General features: G+C 53.9%; 1 protein-coding gene across 5 annotated transcripts in view; it reads left to right on the forward strand.

Moving 5' to 3' along the window:
* yrk (Yes-related kinase) overlaps positions 1 to 25,708 on the forward strand; it is a 108,377-nt gene that overhangs the window by 63,172 nt on the left and 19,497 nt on the right. For all 5 annotated transcript variants that reach the window (XM_078423303.1, XM_078423305.1, XM_078423306.1 and 2 more), the window contains 5 exons: positions 12,851 to 13,111; positions 16,544 to 16,643; positions 20,386 to 20,484; positions 21,614 to 21,717; positions 23,247 to 23,396. In XM_078423303.1, the coding sequence (XP_078279429.1) occupies positions 12,862 to 13,111; positions 16,544 to 16,643; positions 20,386 to 20,484; positions 21,614 to 21,717; positions 23,247 to 23,396 (703 nt within the window). In that variant the 5' untranslated portion in view covers positions 12,851 to 12,861. The remainder of the gene's footprint in view (positions 1 to 12,850; positions 13,112 to 16,543; positions 16,644 to 20,385; positions 20,485 to 21,613; positions 21,718 to 23,246; positions 23,397 to 25,708) is intronic.

Genomic DNA, 25,708 nt, shown 5'->3' on the forward strand with positions numbered 1-25,708 from the left:
GCACGTTACAGTTTATTGTCATGTGCACTGTTGGCCGGTGTGGGCAAGTTGGGCCAAAGGGCCTGTTTCCACACTGTATCACTCTATGACTAGAGGTTGCCAACTATCTCTCTCCCAAATACGGGACAAGGTGACGTCATCGCCCCGCGCCCCACGTGACCTCACCCAGTCAGCGGCCACGTGCTCCCGCTCCACCAATGGCGGCCACCCGGGCCGGGAGGCGGGTTGCTACGCAACCTCCGTTAGGCGAACACACTCCGTTAGCCTACACTGTCCCGGCCGACAGCGGCCCGCGGGCCTAATACGGGACAAGGGCGGTCCCATACGGGACAAACCAATTTAGCCCAAAATACGGGATGCTCCGGTTAATACGGGACAGTTGGCAACCCTAACTATGACTACCGAGGTACAGTGAAAAGCTTTTGCTGCGCAAGATCCAATTAACCGAAAGACAGTACATGATTACAATCGAGCCGTCTACAGTGTACAGATACTTGATAAGGGAATAACGTTTAGAGCAAGATAAAGCCAGCAAAGTAAGATATCTTAGTTAAAGTAAGAACTGTTACTGAAGGAGTGGAGATTTAAAAGTGTGGAATGATTGTAATATGTGATTGTAGATCTGTTTAAAAAATTAGACACAAAAAGCTGGAGTAACTCAGCAGGTCAGGCAGCATCTCTGGAGAGAAGGAATGGGTGACGTTTCCGGTCGAGACCCTTCTTCAGACTGGTTAGGGATAAGGGAAACGAGAGATATAGACGACGATGTAGAGAGATTATAGAACAAATGAATGAAATATTTGCAAATAAGTAACAATGATAGAGGAAACAGGCCATTGTTAGCTGCTAGTTTCTGTGTCTATGTCCAGCACATAAATTGTCGCCTGGGTTGGGCGTTTTTAGTTGTTTAATTTGCTAAATAAGCAAAAACTGTCTGGGTTTAAACCATTAATTGGTGTTTGTGTAATTGAAGGGTACATGAAGTTTCTAGTACAGGATGTGAAGGATGGCCACGGAATATGTTTGGCTAATTTTGCTACAGTAACTCTCTACCACCAAGGCGTAGCAGTGGTGACCCGGGTTCAGCGCCAGAGACCCGGGTTCGATCCTGACTACGGGTGCCGTCTGTATGGAGTTTGTACGTTCTCCCCGTGACCCGCGTGGGTTTTCTCCGAGATCTTCGGTTTCCTCCCACACTCCAAAGACGTACAGGTTTGTAGGTTAATTGGCTTGGTATAAGTGTAAATTGTCCCTAGTGCGTGTAGGATAGTGTTAATGTGCGGGGATCGCTGGTCGGCATGGACCCGATGGGCCAAAGGGCCTGTTTCCGCGCTGTATCTCCAAACAAAAATAAAATAAAAGTCTTTGCCTGAGCCGCCTGATATAACCCCACCCTCCCTGAAAGTTCCAAGATTATTTATAAAATATAGAAACAAGGAAGTGCAGATGCTGGATTATACAAAAGATAGACACAAAGTGCTGGAGGAACTCAGCAGGTCAGGCAGCATCTCTGGAGAGAAAGGATGGGTGATGTTTCATAGTCTGAAGGGTCCAGAGGGCTATGGGCCAAACGTGGGCAGGTGGGACCAGTTTAGATGGGGCATGTTGGTCAGCATGGGTAAGTTGGACCGAAGGGCCTGTTTCGGTGCTGTTTGACTATGACTCCAGACATGCTGCTGCCTGACCTGCTGAGTTACTCCAGCACTTTGTGTCTGTCTTTTTTATTGATAAAATAGGTTATTCTTTTTTGGAGAATTCAGGCGTGTTTGGTGTTCGTTTGTTTCATGTTTCCACCAGTCAATGTGCAAAGTTATTGCTGAAGCTACATTTTTATAGAAACATAGAAAATAGGTGCAGGTTTAGGCCATTCGGCCCTTCGAGCCTGCACCGCCATTCAATATGATCATGGCTGATCATCCAACTCAGTATCCCGTACCTGCCTTCTCTCCATACCCCCTGATCCCTTTAGTCACAAGAGCCACATCTAACTCCCTCTTAAATATAGCCAATGAACTGGCCTCAACTACCTTCTGTGGCAGAGAATTCCACAGACTCACCACTCTCTGTGTGAAGAAATGTTTTCTCATCTCGGTCCTAAAAGACTTCCCCCTTATCCTCAAACTGTGACCCCTTGTTCTGGACTTCCCCAACATCGGGAACAATCTTCCTGCATCTAGCCTGTCCAACCCCTTAAGAATTTTATATGTTTCAATAAGATCCCCCCTCAGTCTTCTAAATTCCAGTGAGTACAAGCCCAGTCTATCCAGTCTTTCTTCATATGAAAGTCCTGCCATCCCAGGGATCAATCTGGTGAACCTTCTCTGTACTCCCTCTAAGGCTAGAAACATGTCACATGGAACAGGCCCTTCAGCCCACTGAGTCCGTACTGATCATCAGGCACTTAATAACAAAAATTTAATCTGATCATGTATTGTCTTTCCGCTGACTATCATCCATGGATTGCTGTGGGGAACCGATGGGGTGCCAAGGGTTGCAGGTTTACCTTGAGCTGGCCCTGTCTCTCTGAGGATGGACTCCAGGACAACAGTTGGCCTTCCTGCTGGAGGCCTGTGAGACGTTCTGTGCATCCCCCACTAAATTAACAAGCAATTAAAAATATTCTTTCCCCGCAGAGCATTTAGTTGTTCAAAGGTTGTTGCACAAATTTTTGTTGACTCCTCGACACTGTGTGAGTCTGCGATCCACAGTCGGTGTCGGCTCTGTGCCGACGCAAAGAACAGTAGAAGGGTCTCGACCTGAAACGTCACCTCTCCACGTTCTCCACAGATGCTGCCTGACCCACTGAGTTACTCCAGCACTCTGTGAAACGTCACCTATCCATGTTCTCCACAGATGCTGCCTGACCCACTGAGTTACTCCAGCATTGTGTTTTATTTCATATTATTCTAGTTTAGTTTAACGGAAAAGTGTGGAAACCGGCCCTTCGGTCCACCGAGTCCATGCCAACCAGCGATTACCCCAATACTAGTTCCATCCTGTACACCAGGGACCATTTACAGAAGCCAGTTAACCTACAAACCTGCATGTCTTTGGGATGTGGGAAGTAACTGGAGGGCCCGGCAAAACCCCACGCAGGTCACAGGGAGAACGTACAAACCGTGACACTCTGTGTAGATACAACTGGAGAATCTAACGTCCATACGGTTGGGTTGTCAGCTAGCCGAGCAGAATTTGAGGTTGGATTCACTGGAGGTGGTCTTGGAGGGGAGGATGCCCCTCAAACTGGGGGGCATCCTGGACAATCCAGCTCACCCCCTCCATGACCCACTGGGCAACCTGAGGAGCACCTTCAGCAACAGACTGGCTCCACCAAGATGCAGCACAGAACGACACAGGAGATCCTTCTTCCCTGTGGCTGTCAAACTGTACAACCCCTCCCCCTTCTGTCGTGGGGTAGACTGACTCTCCTCTCCCCCCACCCCCCACCCCCCTTCCCAATCTTCACACATCCCCAATCCTTTCCACTCCTCACTTTAATTTCATGCTTCATGTACATTTGTGTTGGCCGATGTATTTCCCTCCTGGGATCAATAACGTTCTGTGGTCTGGCATGCTGTGGGAGCTGCCCCTCCAGCTTGTGCGTGTGACCTCACTGACTTCACATCCAGCTCTCTCTCACCTTGTTGGTCACCAGACTTGTACGTGAGGTTTTGAGCAGTGGCCTGAACACTCCCGTCTGGGTCTCCCATGGGCACTGGGAATTCCAGTGCAGTTAATTAGTTAACTCTGGAACAGACAGCACAGCTCACCACGGGACAGCACGGATTGCTGGACAAAGCCATCTGCTGCTCTGGGGTCCTGCAGTGGAAACGTGCTCCGGCCTTTTCTGTTCTGGGTGACCACAGGCACGGGAATGTGTTTTAACCCTTCCCTCTCCACCTAAACTGCACAGTAGACCACTTGGCCCAAGGGCAATGGGGATCGCCAATAAATACCAGTGATGTCACAGTCATAGAGTGATACAGCCTGGAAACAGGCCCTTCGTCCCAACCTGCCCACCCCGGCCAACATGCCCCATCTACACTAGTCCCACCTGCCCACACCGACCAACATGCCCCATCTACACTAGTCCCACCTGCCCACACCGACCAACATGCCCCATCTACACTAGTCCCACCTGCCCACACCGGCCAACATGCCCCATCTACACTAGTCCCACCTGCCCACACCAACCAACATGCCCCATCTACACTAGTCCCACCTGCCCACACCGACCAACATGCCCCATCTACACTAGTCTCACCTGCCCACACCGACCAACATGCCCCATCTACACTAGTCTCACCTGCCCACCCCGGCCAACATGCCCCATCTACACTAGTCTCACCTGCCCACCCCGGCCAACATGCCCCATCTACACTAGTCCCACCTGCCCACACCGACCAACATGCCCCATCTACACTAGTCTCACCTGCCCACCCCGGCCAACATGCCCCATCTACACTAGTCCCACCTGCCCACACCAGCCAACATGCCCCATCTACACTAGTCCCACCTGCCCACACCAGCCAACATGCCCCATCTACACTAGTCCCACCTGCCCACACCGGCCAACATGCCCCATCTACACTAGTCCCACCTGCCCATACCGGCCAACATGCCCCATCTACACTAGTCCCACCTGCCCACACCGGCCAACATGCCCCATCTACACTAGTCCCACCTGCCCACACCAACCAACATGCCCCATCTACACTAGTCCCACCCACCCACACCGACCAACATGCCCCATCTACACTAGTCCCACCTGCCCATACCGGCCAACATGCCCCATCTACACTAGTCCCACCTGCCCACACCGACCAACATGCCCCATCTACACTAGTCTCACCTGCCCACCCCGGCCAACATGCCCCATCTACACTAGTCCCACCTGCCCACACCGGCAAACATGCCCCATCTACACTAGTCCCACCTGCCCACACCGGCCAACATGCCCCATCTACACTAGTCCCACCTGCCCACACCGGCCAACATGCCCCATCTACACTAGTCCCACCTGCCCACACCGACCAACATGCCCCATCTACACTAGTCCCACCCGCCCACACCCACCAACATGCCCCATCTCACTAGTCCCACCTGCCCACACCGGCCAACATGCCCCATCTACACTAGTCCCACCTGCCCACACCAACCAACATGCCCCATCTACACTAGTCCCACCCGCCCACACCCACCAACATGCCCCATCTCACTAGTCCCACCTGCCCACACCAACCAACATGCCCCATCTACACTAGTCCCACCCACCCACACCGACCAACATGCCCCATCTACACTAGTCCCACCTGCCCATACCGGCCAACATGCCCCATCTACACTAGTCCCACCTGCCCACACCGACCAACATGCCCCATCTACACTAGTCTCACCTGCCCACCCCGGCCAACATGCCCCATCTACACTAGTCCCACCTGCCCACACCGGCAAACATGCCCCATCTACACTAGTCCCACCTGCCCACACCGGCCAACATGCCCCATCTACACTAGTCCCACCTGCCCACACCGGCCAACATGCCCCATCTACACTAGTCCCACCTGCCCACACCGACCAACATGCCCCATCTACACTAGTCCCACCCGCCCACACCCACCAACATGCCCCATCTCACTAGTCCCACCTGCCCACACCGGCCAACATGCCCCATCTACACTAGTCCCACCTGCCCACACCGACCAACATGCCCCATCTACACTAGTCCCACCCGCCCACACCCACCAACATGCCCCATCTCACTAGTCCCACCTGCCCACACCGGCCAACATGCCCCATCTACACTAGTCCCACCTGCCCACACCGACCAACATGCCCCATCTACACTAGTCTCACCTGCCTGCGCTTGGTCCATATCCCTCTAAACCTGTCTAAATGTTTCTTAAACGTTGCGATAGTCCCTGCCTCAACTACCTCCTCCAGCAACTCGTTCCATGCACCCACCGCTCTTTGTGTGAAAAAGTGTGGGAAGTTGGGACGAAGGGCGGCACGGTGGCGCAGCGGTAGAGTTGCCGCCTTACAGCGAATGCAGCGCCGGAGACTCAGGTTCGATCCTGACTACGGGCGCCGTCTGTACGGAGTTTGTACGTTCTCCCCGTGACCTGCGTGGGTTTTCTCCGAGATCTTCGGTTTCCTCCCACACTCCAAAGACGTGCAGGTTTGTAGGTTAATTGACTGGGTAATATGTAAAAATTGTCCCTAGTGTGTGTAGGATAGTGTTAATGTGTGGGGATCGCTGGGCGGCGCGGACCCGGTGGGCCGAAGGGCCTGTTTCCGCGCTGTATCTCTAAATCTAAAAATCTAAATCTAAATCTAAAATCTTTTCCCCCCTAACCTGAAACCTATGTCCTCTGGTCCTCGAGTTCCCTGTTCTGGGCAAGAGACCCTGTGCATTTACCCAATTGATCCCTCCCATGATTTTGTACAGTTCTATAAGATCACCCTTCATCCTCCTGCGATCTAAGACATAGCCTGCCCAACTACTCCCTGTAGCTCAGACCCTCGAGTCCTGGCAACATCCTTGTAATTCTACTCTGCACACTTTCCAGCTTGACAACGTCATTCTTATAGTATGGAGCCCAAAACTGAACACAGTTCCCTAAATGCGGCCTCACCAACGTCTTACACAACTGCAACCTGACCTCCCAACTTCTATACTCAATCTATGGACTTGTGTTGTATCTGCTGACTTGTATATATATAGGAGCTTTCACAATTCAGGATAACCATCAGTGCCTAAAAGCCAATGACGATCTCTTCAGCATTTTGGTGACCCTCGGACTATCCTTGATCGGACATTGCTGGGTTTACCTCGCACTAAACGTTATTCTCTTATCATGTATCTGTCCACTGTGAACGGCTCGATTGTAATCATGTATTGTCTTTCCGCTGACTGGTTAGCACGCAACAGAAGCTTTTCACTGTACCTCGGTACATGTGACAATAAACTAAACTGAAATATAAAAACATAGAAAATAGGTGCAGGAGGAGGCCATTCGGCCCTTTGAGTTACTCCAATGTTTTGTGTCCAAACTAAGGATAGATACTGGCCAGAAGGTTGGTGGATCTTGTCAATTGGTGCCAGCACTATCATAAGTGATAGGAGCAGAAGTAGGCCATTCGGCCCATCAAGTCTTCTCTGCCATTCAATCATGGCTGATCTATCTCTCCCTCCTAACCCCATTCTCCCCATAGCCCCTGACACACCTGTACGGATCAAGAATCTGTGTGTGTGTCTGTCTGTCCACTGACTTGGCCTCCACAGCCGTCTACGGCAATGAATCCCACAGATTCACCACCCTCTGACTGAAGAAATTCCTCCTCATCTCCTTCCTGAAGGAACGTCCTCTAATTCTGAGGCTGTGCCCTCTGGTCCTGGGTCTCCCGCTGTCTGGGGTGACTGACCCAGGGTGCACCAGTGCAGTGGCGATGTGTTGCAGACAGACCGAGGGAGGGAGAGCGAGTTGGCCGTGCTGTGATGTGATGTGCCGTGCGTGTAGGAGAGGGGAAGCCAGCCCTCATGGCCGTTACAGCAGATCCACTTCCAGGAAAGGAAACCGGAATAGATTGTACAATGGTTGAGTCATGGAGACAGTGAGTTCCACAGCTAGCTGCCTCTCGCCAGTCCACAGGAGCTGTGCATGTGTGCCTGTGATCCCACAGCCAGCTGCCTCTCGCCAGTCCCCAGGAGCTGTGCATGTGTGCCTGTGATCCCACAGCTAGCTGCCTCCCGCCAGTCCACAGGAGCTGTGCATGTGTGCCTGTGATCCCACAGCTAGCTGCCTCTCGCCAGTCCCCAGGAGCTGTGCATGTGTGCCTGTGATCCCACAGCCAGCTGCCTCTCGCCAGTCCCCAGGAGCTGTGCATGTGTGCCTGTGATCCCACAGCCAGCTGCCTCTCGCCAGTCCCCAGGAGCTGTGCATGTGATGGGGACAACAGCACAAGAAAACTCAAGGGTCGCAAAGTGTTTCCAATAACTTAGAGCCAAACACAACAAACTGCTGGAGGAACTCGGCGGGTCAGGAAGCATCTGTGGGGGAAACGAACGGGTGACGTTACAGGTCAGGACCCTTCATCAGACCACAACCATAAGGCATAGGAGCAGAACTAGGCCATTCGGCCCATCAAGTCTACTCCGCCATTCAATCGTGGCTGATCTATCTCTCCCTCTCAACCCCATTCTCCTGCCTTCTCCCCATAACCCCGACACCCGCACTAATCAAGTATCTGTCTATCTCTGCCTTAAGATTATCCACTGACTTGGCCTCCACAGCCGTCTGTGGCAATGAATCACACAGATGGGCTGAAGGGCCTGTTGCCACGCTGTGTGACTCTCTCAGTCTATCTGAGTTTGTCTTGTTCTGGGGAGAGTGATGTTCGGATGGAGAGCCCAGCACTGATGGCAGCTCATTGTGCTGGGGCTAGTTCTCCCAGTGTGAGGTTGTGCGATGGGAGAGGGGAGCAGAGGGAGATGGTGGGCAGTGAGAGCCTGGCCCTAGAATGCTCCTTGACTTTGCTCCTCCATCCTACCCCAATGTTCAGAACCTTCTGCTCTAGGGGTTGCCAACTATCTCACTCCCAAACACGGGACGTCACCGCCCCGCGCCCCACGTGACCTCACCCAGCCAGCGGCCACGTGCTCCCGCTCCACCAATGGCGGCCGCCCGGGCCGGGAGGCGGGTTGCTATGCAACCTCCGTTAGGCGAACACACTCCGTTAGCCTACACTGTCCCGGCCGACAGCGGCCCGCGGGCCTAATACGGACAAGGGCGGTCCCGTACGGGACAAACCAATTTAGCCCAAAATACGGGATGTCCCGGCTAATACGGGACAGTTGGCAACCCTAGTCTGCTCCCTGTTCTGGATTGATCCGTGTGTTCATTGATTCTCAAGTGGATCCCTATGATTATGGGATGGTCAATACAGGAGATGGACCTGCAGTGGATAGACATTTGCAGTGTTTAGTTTAGTTTAGAGATACAGCGCGGAAACAGGTCCTTCGGCCCACCGAGTCCACACCGACCAGCGATCCCCGCACACTTACACTATCCTACACACACTAGTGACAATTTACACTTACACCAAGCCAATTAACCTACAAACCTGCACGTCTGTGCAGTGTGGGAGGAAACCGGAGCACCCGGAGAAAACCCACGCAGGTCACGGGGAGAACGTACAAACTCCGTACAGACAGCACCTGTGGTCAGGATGGAACCCGGGTCTCTGGCGCAGTGAGGCAGCAGCTCTACCCGCTGCACCACCGTGCCGCCCCATGTTGTAAGGAAGGCCAGATCTGGACAGATACATTTATGAGAGAGCTATGGGATAAGTTGCAGACAAGTGGGACTGGCCCAGAATGCTGCAACTGCCCCTCAAGTATCCTCATGAGTCAGTCTGAAGAAGGGTCTCGACCTGAAACGTCACCTATCCATGTTCTCCACAGATGCTGCCTGACCCGCTGAGTTACTCCAGCACTCTGTGAAACGTCACCTATCCATGTTCTCCACAGATGCTGCCTGACCCGCTGAGTTACTCCAGCACTCTGTGTCTCTGCAGTTCCACACCGCCCCTCGTGTCTCCAGGACTCTTGTTTCCCCTCGGTCTGTGGAGTGTTTTAGTGAAGTGTTTTTTGAAGAGAGGCACAAAGCGTTGGTTGACATCACCCCTGGGTTGTGGGCGTCTGATGGGGAAGCTGAAATATATAAAAGTTTTATTCCAAAGAAAAACATACAAACATACAAACATACTAAGCAAAATGTGATCAAACAAAAGCCGCCTGTATCGGCAGTTTACAAATTAAACAATTATCACATTAATATCCCGCCATCTCTGTCAACAATACATTCAACCCCCCGCGGCGACCAGCGTTCACGGACCAGCCTCCTGAGTCCCCATGGACACCGCGTGTTCCCTCTCCAGGGACACGCGGGCACGGACGTAAGCCCGGAACAGGGGTAGGCAGCCGACTTCTGTGAGGCCGTCGACTGCCCGCTGCCTGGACCCGCGGATGGCCATCTTGGCCAGGCCCAGGAGCAGACCGACAGGGAGACCCCCTCCTCCCTCCTGACCCCCCCCCCTCTGTACCGGGTGCCCCAAACATTAAAAGCGTAGGGCTAAAATGGAGCCAGAACTTGAGGAGCAGCCCCTTCAGATACTGGAACAGGGGCTGTAACCTCACGCACTCTGTATACAAATGGTACACGGTCTCCTCCTCACCGCAGAAGCGACAGGCGGCAGACGAGACCGTGAACCGGCTCAAGTACCTGTTACAGGCTATAGCCTTATGCAACACTCTCCACCCCAGGTCCCCGATGTAAAGCGGGAGGACCCCCTTATAGAGAGACCTCCACTGGGGACCGCTCCCGCCGTCAGGTGGTAACACGGACCGCCAGGGCATGTCCGGACGGAAGACGAGAGCGAGGAAGTGGAGAGTGTGCAGGAGCAGCCTGTACAAAACGCGCCTCTCCGCGTCACGGAACGGCACGCTGGGCATCTGGGAAAGGCGGCTCATATTGCGTGGGGCCGGCTCTCGGGAAGGGACCCGTGCCGTGGGCCCAATGAGCAATTCCGACGGAGCGGGGGTAAGCCCAGTCGGAATCGCTCCACGCACACGCCTCTCCTCGACACCCACCGTGACAGGGTGAGGACCGGCCCCCCTCACAACCACAGCACCCCCCTCCCCCTGAGGAGCAGCGCCCTGGCTGAAGGTGACCAAATTCCTGGCTCTCAGGAGATCACGGTAAAAACCAGGCAACTCCCGCCTAGCGCGCTGACTCATGCCTGCTACCGGGAGCCGTGATCCCTCCTGGAGGCAGCGCCCCTGGCAGAAAAAGTACGTGGCCAGCGAGGGGTGTTGTACGGTCGGGCTGATCTCAGCGCTGTCACTGATAACCTTTGAGCGTTGGGACCATTTCTGCTGAGAAGGTTAAACGGTTTCTGCTGAGTCGATGGTGGACAAGTTCACGTTCCATCTGTAGAAGGAGCAAGCCTTCTCCACTTCTGTTTCTTGTCTCCTTTGAGTTTGAGTTCAGTTTATTGTCACGTGTACCGAGGTACAGTGAAAGGCTTTTGTTGCGTGCTAACCAGTCAGCGGAAAGACAATACGTGATTACAATCGAGCCGTCCTCATTGTACAGATACATGATAAGGGAATAGCGTTTAGTGCAAGGTAAAGCCAGCAAAGTCCGATCAAGGATAGTCCGAGGGTCACCAATGAGGTAGATAGTAGTTCAGCACCGCTCTCTGGTTGTGGTAGGATGGTTCAGTTGCCTGATAACAGCCGGGAAGAAACTGTCCCTGAATCTGGAGGTGTGCGTTTCCTAGTAAATTGTTGGTTGTTATTGATTTTAACACATTTTTATCCTGGACTTCAGTTAAAATTCAGGGCAGCGCGGTGGTGCAGCGGGTAGAGCTGCTGCCTCACAGTGTGAAAGACCCAGGTTCCATCCTGACTACGGGTGCTGTCTGTGTGGAGTTTGTACGTTCTCCCCGTGACCTGCGTGGGTTTTCTCCGGGTGCTCCGGTTTCCTCCCACACTCCAAAGACGTGCGGGTTTGTAGGTTTATTAGCTTGATAAAAATTGTAGATTGTCCCTAGTGTGTGTAAGTTAGTGATAGTGTGCGGGGATCGCTGGTGCAAACAGGCCCTTCGGCCCACATGAGCCGTGCCGACCAGCGATCTCCGCATACTAACACTATCCCACACACACTAGGGACAGTTTACAATTATACCAAGCTAATTAGCCCACAAACCCGCACGTCTTTGGAGTGTGGGAGGAAACCGGAGCACCCGGAGAAAACCCACGCAGGTCACGGGGAGAACGTACAAACTCCACACAGACAGCACCCGTGGTCAGGATGGAACCCGGGTCACCGGCGCTGTGAGGCAGCAGCTCTACCCGCTGCACCACCGTGACCGCCCTAGAAACATAGAAAATAGGTGTTTTCAAGAGAGAGTTAGATGTAGCTCTTAGAGCTAACGGAATCAAGGGGTGTCGGGAGAGGGCAGGAACGGGGTACTGATTGTGGATGATCAGCCATGATCATATTGAATGGCAGTGCTGGCTCGAAGGGCCGAATGGCCTCCTCCTGCACCTGTTTTCAATGTTCTTTGTTGCTACGTTTACTGCTGTAAATGGTGAGCTTGTGTCTGCGTGGGCAGCCGTTTGGCCGGGCGGGCTAGACGCAGATGTGTAACGTTCTCTCTCTCTGTGGGCCAGCCGTCTGGCCGTGCGGGCTAGACGCAGGTGTGTAACGCTCTCTGTGGGCCAGCCGTCTGGCAGGGCGGTCTAGACGCAGATGTGTAATGTTCTCTCTCTCTGTGGGCCAGCCGTCTGGCCGTGCGGGCTAGACGCAGGTGTGTAACGCTCTCTGTGGGCCAGCCGTCTGGCCGTGCGGGCTAGACGCAGGTGTGTAACGCTCTCTGTGGGCCAGCCGTCTGGCAGGGCGGGCTAGACGCAGGTGTATAACGTTCTCTCTCTCTGTGGGCCAGCCGTCTGGCAGGGCGGTCTAGACGCAGGGGTGTAACACTCGCTCTCTCTGTGGCCAGCCATCTGGCAGGGCGGTCTAGACGCAGGTGTGTAACACTCTGTCTCTGTTCGCCAGCCGTCTGGCCGGGCAGGCTAGACGCAGGTGTGTAACACTCTGTCTCTGTGGGCCAGCCGTCTGGCCGGGCAGGCTAGACGCAGGAGTGTAACACTCTGTCTCTGTGGGCCAGCCGTCTGGCCGTGCGGTCTAGACGCAGGTGTGTAACGCTGTCTCTGTGGGCCAGCCGCCTGGCCGTGCGGGCTAGACGCAGGTGTATAACGTTCTCTCTCTCTCTCTGTGTGCAGACTGCCAGACCATGGGTTGCATGCACTGCAAGGAGAAGCGATCGGCCAAGTCATCGGCCAACGATGGAGACGGATTCCTCAACCAGAACGCCAACCCTCGCTACGGCCCCGAACCCACCAGCCAGACACCTGCCGCCGTCTTCACCAGGATTCCCGACTTCAACACCTTCCACGAGAACCCCAACACTGCCCTCAGCCCCTTCGGCGGCTCGCTTGGCTACCTCAGCGGCTCCATGCCCACTCGGGCCGGCATGATCCCAGGTGAGACCTGCATTACACTGCCCACCTGAGGTAGGGTCACTGCCCACTGGGGGGGGGGGGGCACTGCCCACTGAGGGGGGGCCACTGCCCACTGGGGGGGGCACTGCCCACTGAGGGGGGGCACTGCCCACTGAGGGGGGCACTGCCCACTGAGGGGGGGCACTGCCCACTGAGGGGGGGCACTGCCCACTGAAGGGGGGCACTGCCCACTGAGGGGGGGCACTGCCCACTGAGGGGGGGCACTGCCCACTGAAGGGGGGCACTGCCCACTGAGGGGGGGGTGGGTCCCAGTGTCAAAGCCTCGATTTGTAATAACACTTTATGGGTGACACAAAAACCCAAAGACCCCGGCAGCCCAGACAGTAGAACCTGGGAGGCTGGGGAGGCCAGACATTGGGCTGGGTGGAGGGAGGGAGAGAGAGGGAGGGAGGGAGAGAGATGGAGGGAGAGAGGGAGGCAGTTTGGAAGGGAGAGAGGGAGGGAGGGAGAGAGAGGGAGGGAGAGAGGGAGGGTTGGGAGGGTAGGAGGGAGGGAGGGAGGGATGGAAAGAGAGGGAGGGAGGGAGAGAGAGGGAGGGAGAGAGGGAGGGAGAGAGGGAGGGAGGGATGTAGGGAGGGTGATGGGAGAGAGAGAAAAACATTCAGAAATAGTTTCTGTCCTTGGGTTAAGTTGCACAAAGTGGTGACCGGAGGTCGGCGTGCAGCTCATGGGACTGAGAAGTGCCGGGTAGTTGGAGTAATATTATAGAGTGTTGGAGGGGACTCTGGGATTGAGCGATCACAGAACGGTGACAGTAGCGTGGGGACGGTGATCTATTGGGATGCATCACAGCTTGGATTGGCATCAACACCACGAGAAACTGTAGAGAGTTGTAGATGTAGCCCAGCCCATCACACACACACCACACTCCCCACCATTGTAGATGGAGCCCAGCCCATCACACACACCACACTCCCCACCATTGTAGATGGAGCCCAGTCCACACACACACACCACACTCCGCACCATTGTAGATGTAGCCCAGTCCACACACACACACCACACTCCCCACCATTGTAGATGTAGCCCAGTCCACACACACACACCACACTCCCCACCATTGTAGATGGAGCCCAGTCCATCACACACACCACACTCCCCACCATTGTAGATGGAGCCCAGTCCACACACACACACCACACTCCCCACCATTGTAGATGGAGCCCAGTCCATCACACACACCACACTCCCCACCATTGTAGATGTAGCCCAGTCCATCACACACACCACACTCCCCACCATTGTAGATGGAGCCCAGTCCACACACACACACCACACTCCCCACCATTGTAGATGGAGCCCAGCCCATCACACACCACACTCCCCACCACCGACTCCATCTACACTTCACGCTGCCTCAGGAAAGCAGCCGCCATAATCAGATACCCCTCCCACCCCGGTCATTCCCACTTCTCCCCGCTCCCGTCGGACAGAAGGTACAGAAGCTTGAAAGCCAGCACCACCAGACTCAGGGACAGCTTCTCCCCCTCTGTTATTAGACGACTGAACAGTCCTCTCCTCAGCAATGGGTGTAGACCCGATCTCCCAACCTCCCTCATGGCTCAAAAAGACACAGAGTGCTGGAGTAACTCAGCGAGTCAGGCAGCATCTGTGGAGAACATGGATAGGTGATGTTTCGGGTCGGGACCCTTCTTGAGACTCAAGCGTTCTGAGCAGAATAATAGCGTTAACATGGTCATGTTTTATTGTTGGTGTTGTGGGTCAGTGCGGTGGTCAGTTATTGTTGGTGTTGTGGGGCGGTGCGGTGGTCAGTTATTGTTGGTGTTGTGGGTCGGTGCGGTGCGGTGGTCAGTTATTGTTGGTGTTGCGGGGCGGTGCGGTGGTCAGTTATTGTTGGTGTTGTGGGTCGGTGTGGTGGTCAGTTATTGTTGGTGTTGTGGGTCGGTGCGGTGCGGTGGTCAGTTATTGTTGGTGTTGTGGGTCGGTGCGGTGCGGTGGTCAGTTATTGTTGGTGTTGTGGGTCGGTGCGATGGTCAGTTATTGTTGGTGTTGTGGGGCGGTGCGGTGCGGTGGTCAGTTATTGTTGGTGTTGTGGGTCGGTGCGGTGCGGTGGTCAGTTATTGTTGGTGTTGCGGGGCGGTGCGGTGCGGTGGTCAGTTATTGTTGGTGTTGCGGGGCGGTGCGGTGCGGTGGTCAGTTATTGTTGGTGTTGTGGGTCAGTGCGGTGGTCAGTTATTGTTGGTGTTGTGGGTCGGTGCGGTGGTCAGTTATTGTTGGTGTTGTGGGTCGGTGCGGTGCGGTGGTCAGTTATTGTTGGTGTGGGTCGGTGCGGTGGTCAGTTATTGTTGGTGTTGTGGGTTGGTGCGATGGTCAGTTATTGTTGGTGTTGTGGGCCGATGCGGTGGTCAGTTATTGTTGGTGTTGCGGGGCGGTGCGGTGGTCAGTTATTGTTGGTGTTGTGGGGCGGTGCGGTGGTCAGTTATTGTTGGTGTTGTGGGTCGGTGCGGTGGTCAGTTATTGTTGGTGTTGTGGGTCGGTGCGGTGGTCAGTTATTGTTGGTGTTGTGGGTCGGTGCGGTGGTCAGTTATTGTTGGTGTTGTGGGTCGGTGCGGTGCGGTGGTCAGTTATTGTTGGTGTGGGTCAGTGCGGTGGTCAGTTATTGTTGGTGTTGTGGGTCGGTGCGGTGGTCAGTTATTGTTGGTGTTGTGGGGCGGTGCGGTGGTCAGTTATTGTTGGTGTTGTGGGTCAGTGCGATGGTCAGTTATTGTTGGTGTTGTGGGGCGGTGCGGTGGTCAGTTATTGTTGGTGTTGTGGGGCGGTGCGGTGGTCAGTTATTGTTGGTGTTGTGGGTCAGTGCGGTGGTCAGTTATTGTTGGTGTTGCGGGTCGGTGCGGTGCGGTGGTCAGTTATTGTTGGTGTTGCGGGGCGGTGCGGTGGTCAGTTATTGTTGGTGTTGCGGGTCGGTGCGGTGCGGTGGTCAGTTATTGTTGGTGTTGTGGGGCGGTGCGGTGGTCAGTTATTGTTGGTGTTGTGGGTCGGTGCGGTGCGGTGGTCAGTTATTGTTGGTGTTGTGGGTCGGTGCGGTGCGGTGGTCAGTTATTGTTGGTGTTGCGGGGCGGTGCGGTGCGGTGGTCAGTTATTGTTGGTGTTGCGGGGCGGTGCGGTGCGGTGGTCAGTTATTGTTGGTGTTGTGGGTCGGTGCGGTGCGGTGGTCAGTTATTGTTGGTGTTGTGGGGCGGTGCGGTGGTCAGTTATTGTTGGTGTTGTGGGTCGGTGCGGTGGTCAGTTATTGTTGGTGTTGTGGGGCGGTGCGGTGCGGTGGTCAGTTATTGTTGGTGTTGCGGGGCGGTGCGGTGCGGTGGTCAGTTATTGTTGGTGTTGTGGGTCGGTGCGGTGCGGTGGTCAGTAACAGTGATGTGTCTGTTGTTGCAGGGGGAGTGACACTGTTCGTGGCCTTGTACGACTATGATGCCAGGACAGAAGACGACCTGACCTTCAGGAAAGGCGAGAAGTTTCACATCATCAACAGCTCGTGAGTACAACTGCAGGAAGGGTGGGGACTGGTGGTGAAAGCATGGATCAGAGCGGTCCCGACCCGAAACGTTGTCTGTCGATTCCCTCCACAGATGCTGCCTGACCCGCTGAGTTCCTCCAGCACTTTGTCTCTTGCTCCAGATTGCTGCTTCTGCAGTCTCTTGTGTTTGATTGGTTGGTAGGTCGGCACAAATTTCCATTTGAAATGGGGTTGGGAGGGAGAGATAGATCAGCCGTGATTGAATGGCGGAGTAGACGATGGGCCGAATGGCCTAATTCTGTTCCTGTACCTTATGACCTTATGTTGAGCTTGAGTTTTAGTTTGTACTTCAGTGGGGTAAAGTACAAACTGAAGTTTGATTTTGTGATTTTTAATTCCTACAATCTTTCACTATTTTCTCATTGACCAAATGGCTCCAGGGAACACAGTTCGATCCTGACCTCGGGCGCTGTCTGTGTGGAGTTTGTACGTTCTCCCTGTGACTGTGTGGGTTTCCTCCAGGTGCTCCGGTTTCCTCCCACACTCCAAAGACGTGCTTCTGTAGATTGCCCCTAGTGTGCAGGGAGTGGATGAGAAAGTGGGATAACATTGAGGACAGCACGGTGGCACAGTGGTAGAGTTGTTACCTCACAGCACTAGAGACCCGGGTTCCATCCTGACTATGGGAGTTGGTACTTTTATACAATTGTACCAAGCCTCATACACTCCCAAGTTCTCCCTGTAAACGTGTGGGTTTTCTCCGGGCGCTCCGGTTTCCTCCCACACTCCAAAGACATGCGGGTTTATGGTTAATTGGCTTGTGTAGATTGTAACTTGTCCCTAGTGTGTGTAGGATAGTGCCAGTGATCACTGGTCAGCACGGACTTGGTGGGCTAAAGGGCATGTTTCCGCACTGTTTCTCTAAAGTCTAAAGGGAGTGATACTGGTCAGCAACTGGAGGGGGGGGGGGGGGCAAGCCTTAATGATGTAAAAACCTGAGCATCAAACACTGAAGTCTGAAGAAGGGTCTCGACCCGAAACGTCACCTATCCATGTTCTCCACAGAAGTTGCCTGACCTGCTGAGTTACTCCAGCACTCTGTGAAACGTCACCTATCCACGTTCTCCACAGATGCTGCCTGACCCGCTGAGTTACTCCAGCACTCTGTGTCTATCTTTGGTTTATACCAGCACCTGCAGTTCCTTCCTACACACACCACTGAAGGAAAGGTCTGTTTTCACACCGTGTCTGTAAATTTCTAAAGTTATTTCCAGTGGGATTGGACTTTCATCCTGTGCTCTAATGCTGTGGGTTTTGCTGTAACCCATGAGAATGTTACATTCAGATACTGAGCCTGGTCCAGTGGCTCTTTACTGCATCTGCAGTTCGTTCCCACACATTCTGCATTTAATAGATTTCTCACCCAGACACGTAATGGAGGCAGGTTTTAAAGTAGAGTAGACGCAAAATACTGGAGCAACTCTGGTCGATGTTTCGGATCGAAACCCTTCTTCAGACCGAGGGTCAGGGGAGAGCGAGACTCAGAGATACTCAGTCTGAAGAAGGTTCTCGACCCGACACGTCACCCATTCCTTCTCTCCAGAGATGCTGCCTGACCTGCTGAGTTACTCCAGCATTTTGTGTCTACAGTTTAAACCAGCATCTGCAGTTCCTTCCTACAAGTGTTATTTACCGGCGTTGGTTTAAAGCGTGGTCCTTGCCTGCCCTCTGGTGGCTGAAACTGCTCTCCTCATCGATGATCAAAGACACTGAATTTGCTGCAAAAATGATTAGTGATTAATATAGAAAGGAAGGACAAAATATATGTGCAGGAAAAACTGCAGATGCTGGTTTACACCGAAGGTAGATGCTGGAGTAACTCAGCGGGACAGGCAGCATCTCTGGAGAGAAGGAATGGGTGACGTTTCTGGGTCGAGAACGTTCTTCAGACTGAGAAACAAGCGATGTTGACGGTGACTTAGAGAGATATAGAACAAACGAATGAAAGATATGCAACGATGTTCAAGGAAATGGTCCATTGTTGGCAGTGGGGTAGGTGAAAACGGGTTACAGACAATGAAACTCACCAGGACGACAGTGAAATTCGTGCGATGACCAGGGTCGACAAAGCACCCGTGGATCAAGGAAGGACACTGGCTGTTTCCTGAAGGGTTCCGTTTTGGAGATTTGTACTTTAGAGATAAACCCCTGAAACGTGCTCCTCGTCCCACTGAGTCCGTGCCGACCAGCGATCCCCGTGCATTAACACTATCCACGCACCAGGGACAATTTATACTTACACCAAGCCAATTAGCCTACAAACCTGCACGTCTTTGGAGTGTGGGAGGAAACCGGAGCACCCGGAGAAAACCCACGCAGGTCACGGGGAGAACGTACAAACTCTGTACAGACAGCGCCCGTGGTCAGGATGGAACCCGGGTCTCTGGCGCCGTGAGGCAGCAGCTCTACCCGCTGCACCACCGTGCTGGATAAGCTGTGCCCATCGGCCCATAATTGTTTTGTGGTTGTGAAATTACACATTAATCCATTAAACCTGTGCCCAATAATCATGGAAACACTCCTCCCCTGCCCTAGTGTGTAGGGAGGAACTGCAGATGCTGGTTTAAGCCGAAGGTAGATGCTGGAGTAACTCAGCGGGTCAGGCAGCATCTCTGGAGAGAACGAAGGGGTGACGTTTCAGATCGCAATCTGAAGAAGGGTCTCGACCTGAAACGTCACCCATCCTTTGTCTCCAGAGATGCTGCCTGACCCGCTGTTACAGTGCGTCTATCTTCAGATCAACAGAGATTGTTAGCAGGAAAGACGTACGTGTTTGTATGTTAATTGGCTTGGTATAAATGCAACAAAATTGCCCCTAGTGTGTGTGGTGTGGTATGAATGTGCGGGGATCGCTGGTCGGTGCGGACTGGATGGGCCGAAGGGCCTGTTTCCACGCTGTATCTCTGAACTAAATTAAAAAACTAAAAAAGGTGTAAGAAGGAACTGCAGATGCCGGTTTAAACCAAAGGTAGACACAGAGTGCTGGAGTAACTCAGCGGGTCAGGCAGCATCTCTGGAGAGAAGGCATAGGTGACGTCTCGGGTCGAGACCCTTCCCTGTGGCAGTTTGTGGTGTCACCTGCAGGTGGCGGTGATGGTCCACAGATCCCAGTTGGTGTGCTGGACAATGTGTACAGGTTCATCTATCCCAACATCCAGTCCATCACTTCAACATTTAATAACTTACACAAATACATGACTTCATACAATAACCAATAAATAACCCGCTGAGTTACTCCAGCTTCTTGTGTCCACCTTCGATTTAAACCAGCATCTGCAGTTTTTTCCTACTGATTTTGGATGATCAGCCATGATCATATGGAACGGTGGTGCTGGCTCGAAGGGCCGAATGGCCTCCTCCTGCACCTATTGTCTATGTTTTTAAGGCAGAGATAGATTCTTGATCAGTGCGGGTGTCAGAGGCTAATGGGAGAAGGCAGGAGAATGGGGTTAGGAGGGAGAGATAGACCAGCTATGATTGAATGGCGGGGTAGACTTGATGGGCCGAATGGCCTACTCCTGCACCTGTTTCAGTATGACGGGATGGCCAGGCTGAGCGGTGTACAGGTGTGCAGGTGTACAGGTGTGCAGGTGTACAGGTGTGCAGGTGACTGGATGGCCAGGCTGAGTGGTGTGCAGGTGTACAGGTGTGCAGGTGACTGGATGGCCAGGCTGAGCGGTGTGCGTTGGTTGTTTTGCAGGGAAGGAGATTGGTGGGAAGCTCGTTCACTGACGACTGGCCAGACCGGCTACATCCCCAGCAACTACGTGGCCCCAGTGGACTCCATCCAGGCTGAGGAGTAGGTCACCTGTCACCTGCCGCTGCCCACTGCCCACTGCCCCACTGCCCCACTGCCCCACTGCCCCACTGCCCCACTACCCCACTGCCCCACTGCCCCACTGCCCCACTGCCCCACTGCCCCACTGCCCCACTGCCCACTGCCCCACTGCCCCACTGCCCACTGCCCACTGCCCATTGCCCACTGCCCCACTGGCCCACTGCCCACTGCCCCACTGCCCACTGCCCCACTGCCCCACTGCCCCACTGCCCCACTGCCCCACTGCCCCACTGCCCCACTGCCCCACTACCCCACTGCCCCACTGCCCCACTGCCCCACTGCCCCACTGCCCACTGCCCCACTGCCCCACTGCCCCACTGCCCATTGCCCACTGCCCCACTGGCCCACTGCCCACTGCCCCACTGCCCACTGCCCCACTGCCCCAATGCCCCACTGCCCCACTGCCCCACTGCCCCATTGCCCACTGCCCCACTGCCTCACTGCCCCACTGCCCCACTGCCCCACTGCCCCACTGGCCCACTGCCCACTGCCCCACTGCCCCAATGCCTCACTGCCCCAATGCCCCACTGCCCACTCCAATGCCCCACTGCCCAATGCCCCACTGCCCCAATGCCCCAATGCCCCACTGCCCACTGCCCCACTGCCCAATGCCCCACTCCCCACTGCCCAATGCCCCACTGCCCCACTGCCCCACTGCCCACTGCCCCATTGCCCCACTGCCCCACTGCCCCAATGCCCCACTGCCCCACTGCCCCACTGCCCACTGCCCCACTGCCCAATGCCCCACTGCCCCACTCCCCACTGCCCCACTGCCCCACTGCCCCACTGCCCCACTGCCTGTGGTTTGAGCAGACACGCACACACACATACGCGCGCTCTCCTTTGTGTCCAAACACGGTGATCAGATGCAGTCACTCTCTCTATCTGCCCCCCCCACCACCCCCACCCCCACCCCCACCCCCACCCCCACCCCCACCCCACCACCCCCACAACCCCCCGCCCCCCCCCGGCCCCCAACCCCCCCCCCCCCCTCGCCGTTACTCACCCTCGTGCGGCAATAAACTCTCCCCCCCCGGCCGTGATTCACTGTCTGTCCGTGTCCGTGTCCGTGTCCGTGTTCCTGCTGCAGATGGTATTTTGGGAAGATGGGACGCAAGGACGCCGAGCGGCTGTTGCTTTGTGCGGGGAACCCCAGGGGGACCTTCCTGATTCGGGAGAGTGAGACCACCAAGGGTGAGGCCGGCACACGGGAATCCTCAACGCACAGATACACGGACACTCGGATAGATACACGGATACACGGACACACGGATACACGGATACACGGATACACGGACACACGGACACACGGACACACGGACACACGGACACACGGACACACGGACACACGGATAGATACACGGACACACGGATACACGGATATACGGATACATGGATACACGGATACACGGATACACGGACACACGGACACACGGATAAACGGACACACGGACACACGGACACACGGACACACGGACACACGGATAAACGGACACACGGACACACGGACACACGGATACACGGACACACGGACACACGGACACACGGACACACGGACACACGGATATAGAGACACACGGATAGACACACAGATACACAGTTACACAGAATTACAGAGGTGCACAATACAGAGTTACAGAGGTACACAGGGACAGATACAGAGATACAGCGCAGAAACAGGCCCTTCGGCCCATCGCGTCCGTGCCGACCAGCGATCCCCGCACACTAACACTATCCTACACACACTAGGTACAATTAACAAACACACCAAGCCAATTAACCTGCACACCTGCACTACACACGTGTGTGTCGGGATTAAACGCCTGGAGCGTCGCGGGGACAAACAGATGGAGAGGAGACAGTGGAACCCTCTCCCCCTTCACTGAAGAGAGACACAAGAAGCCGGAGTAACTCAGCGGGACGGGCAGCATCTCTGGAGGAGTGGGAAGAGTCCCACAGAGTTACTCCAGCTTTTTGTGTCTATCTTTAATTTAAACTGCAGGACTTACCTGCACACTCCCGTCACTCACCTGTCTATCTTTACCTGCACACTCCCGTCACTCACCTGTCTGTCTTTACCTGCACACTCCCTTCACTCACCTGTCTATCTTTACCTGCACACTCCCTTCACTCACCTGTCTATCTTTACCTGCACACTCCCTTCACTCACCTGTCTATCTTTACCTGCACACTCCCGTCACTCACCTGTCTATCTTTACCTGCACACTCCCGTCACTCACCTGTCTGTCTTTACCTGCACACTCCCTTCACTCACCTGTCTATCTTTACCTGCACACTCCCTTCACTCACCTGTCTATCTTTACCTGCACACTCCCTTCACTCACCTGTCTATCTTTACCTGCACACTCCCGTCACTCACCTGTCTATCTTTACCTGCACACTCCCTTCACTCACCTGTCTATCTTTACCTGCACACTCCCGTCACTCACCTGTCTGTCTTTACCTGCACACTCCCTTCACTCACCTGTCTATCTTTACCTGCACACTCCCGTCACTCACCTGTTTGTCTTTACCTGCACACTCCCTTCACTCACCTGCCCCTGTTTTTTAAACAAAAATACATTTATTGAATTATTTACAATAATAATATTTACAAAGACAAACAATAACAGCACAACCACCAGCATAACACAAAGTTAAATTGAAATAAGTTGAACTGACCTAAAGTAAACGTACCTGAGCTGAAGGTGTGTGTTTGCCAGGTGCGTACTCACTGTCCATCCGTGACTGGGATGAGGTGAAGACGGACCATGTGAAACACTACAAGATTCGTAAGTTGGACAACGGTGGCTACTACATCACCACCAGAGCCCAGTTTGAGACGGTGCAGCAGTTGGTTCATCATTACACAGGTACGTGTCACACCTGGGGGGCCACCCAGTGGCTACACATCACACCCTAGTTTAGGTGATGATGATGATTCACCTGTACCTATTGTTACCTGTACCTATTGTCACCTGTACCTATTGTCACCTGTACCTATTGTTACCTGTACCTATTGTTACCTGTACCTATTGTCACCTGTACCTATTGTTACCTGTACCTATTGTCACCTGTACCTATTGTTACCTGTACCTATTGTTACCTGTACCTATTGTTACCTGTACCTATTGTCACCTGTACCTAGCTAGGTGCAGTGATGTTCTTTGTTTTTGCAGGCACGGGACACAAAAGAGTTGCCACAATGTTGCCGACAGTTACATGGAGTACAGATCCCTACTTGGTTTCCCCCCCCATCCACCCCCTCCACCCCCACACCAGGTCCCCCCCTTCGTTCCCCCTCACCCCCCCAAGTATCCCGTCCACCTCAGCCTGATCTCGAGGGGCTCTGACCCCGTTTATTCAGTTTATTGTCACGTGTACCGAGGTACAGTGAAAAGCTTTTACAGTCAGCGGAAAGATTATCCATGATTACACCCGAGCTGCCCAGTGCAGGTGTACCTGATGAGGAGTATCAGGTTTCATGCAAGATAAAGCCCGACTAAAGATAGTCCGAGGGTCTCCAATGAGGTGGATGGGGGTATCTGTACACTGTAATCATGTATCGTCTTTCCGCTGACTGGTTAGCACGCAACAAAAAGCTTTTCACTGTCCCTCGGTACACGTGACAATAAAATAAACTGCATCAAACTGACCAGATCACCCCAGTCTGGATGAAGGATTGAGCCCAACCCAATTGTTTCATTGCAATATACACCGTCTCATCCCGACACTTGTACCGTTGGCTTAGGGAAAGGTCCCTGGACTCTCACCCCCAATCCACATCCCCACCCCATGGAGGAACAAGGAACCGCAGATGCTGTTTTACACAAAAAGACACAAAGTGCTGGAGTAACTCAGCGGGTCAAGCAGCACCTCTTTAGCCAGAGGACGGTGAATCTTTGGAATTCATAAGGCAGAGATAGATAGATTCTTGAGTAGTGCAGGTGTCAGGGGTTACGGGGAGAAGGCAGGAGAATGGGGTTAGGAGGGAGAGATAGATCAGCCATGATTGAATGGCGGAGTGGACTTGATGGGCCGAATGGCCTAATTCTGCTCCTATCACGTATGAACATGAGAACATGTGTAGGCAACGTTTCGGGTCGAGTTCCGTCAGTCTGAAGCAGGATAGACACCAAATGCTGGAGTAACTCAGCAGGACAGGCAGCATCTTAATCTCTGGAGAGAAGGAATGGGTAACTTTTCGGGTCAAGACCCTTCTTCAGAACGTCACCCATTCCTTCTCTCCAGAGATGCGTCCTGTCCCGCTGAGTTACTCCAGCACTCTGTGCCTTTCCCCACCCTGGGTGACGGACTAACCAGAGACCCCCACTCCTGAGTCACGCGTGTTACAGCGTGACAAGACATCAGTCAGTGACCCACTTCAACGGGCGGTCACGGTGGCGCAGCGGTAGAGTTGCCGCCTTACAGCGAATGCAGCGCCAGAGACCCGGGTTCCATCCCGACCAAGGGTGCTGTCTGTACGGAGTTTGTACGTTCTCCCCGTGACATGCGTGGGTTTTCTCCAAGATCTTCGGTTTCCTCCCACACTCCAAAGACGTGCAGGTTTGTAGGTTAATTGGCTTAGTGTAAATGTAAAAATTGTCCCTAGTGCGTGTGGGATAGTGTTAGTGTGCAGGGATCGCTGGTCAGCACGGACCCGGTGGGCCGAAGGGCCTGTTTCCGCGCTGTATCTCTAAACTAAACCAAGGGGAGTTGGGACGTCTTGCTTCGCCAACCATTTTCTATCAATTACAACTCCCATTTGATTGTTTATTGACTCCTCCAGTCATGTAGAGAATGTGTTTGTACGTTTGCACCATTGCTGTACGGCATGACTTAGAATTGGTGATGAAGTGGGATTTTATTCTATTGCTTATTTATATGAAATGCATTGAAATGAATCGCAAATGTAAGGATGGTTTTGGAAGTTGTGGCGGCCTGGTTTGTTTCCCGATTGGTCACACTCTTCCACGCTGCGATGCCTGCTTGCTTTAGCCGCTGCTGGTTGCGTTGAAATCCTTTCTCTGCAGAATGTTACAGTGTCTGATGCCAGCGGTCAGCTGGGCGACAGAGGGACATGTTGACCTGGATACTGACACCGTGAGTAAAACAGGTGGACACGCTGAGAAACAGGGTGGCACGGTGGTGCAGCGGGTAGAGCTGCTGCCTCACAGCGCCAGAG

This window comes from Rhinoraja longicauda, chromosome 27 (genome assembly GCF_053455715.1).
Source record: "Rhinoraja longicauda isolate Sanriku21f chromosome 27, sRhiLon1.1, whole genome shotgun sequence".
Lineage (NCBI taxonomy): Eukaryota > Metazoa > Chordata > Chondrichthyes > Rajiformes > Arhynchobatidae > Rhinoraja > Rhinoraja longicauda.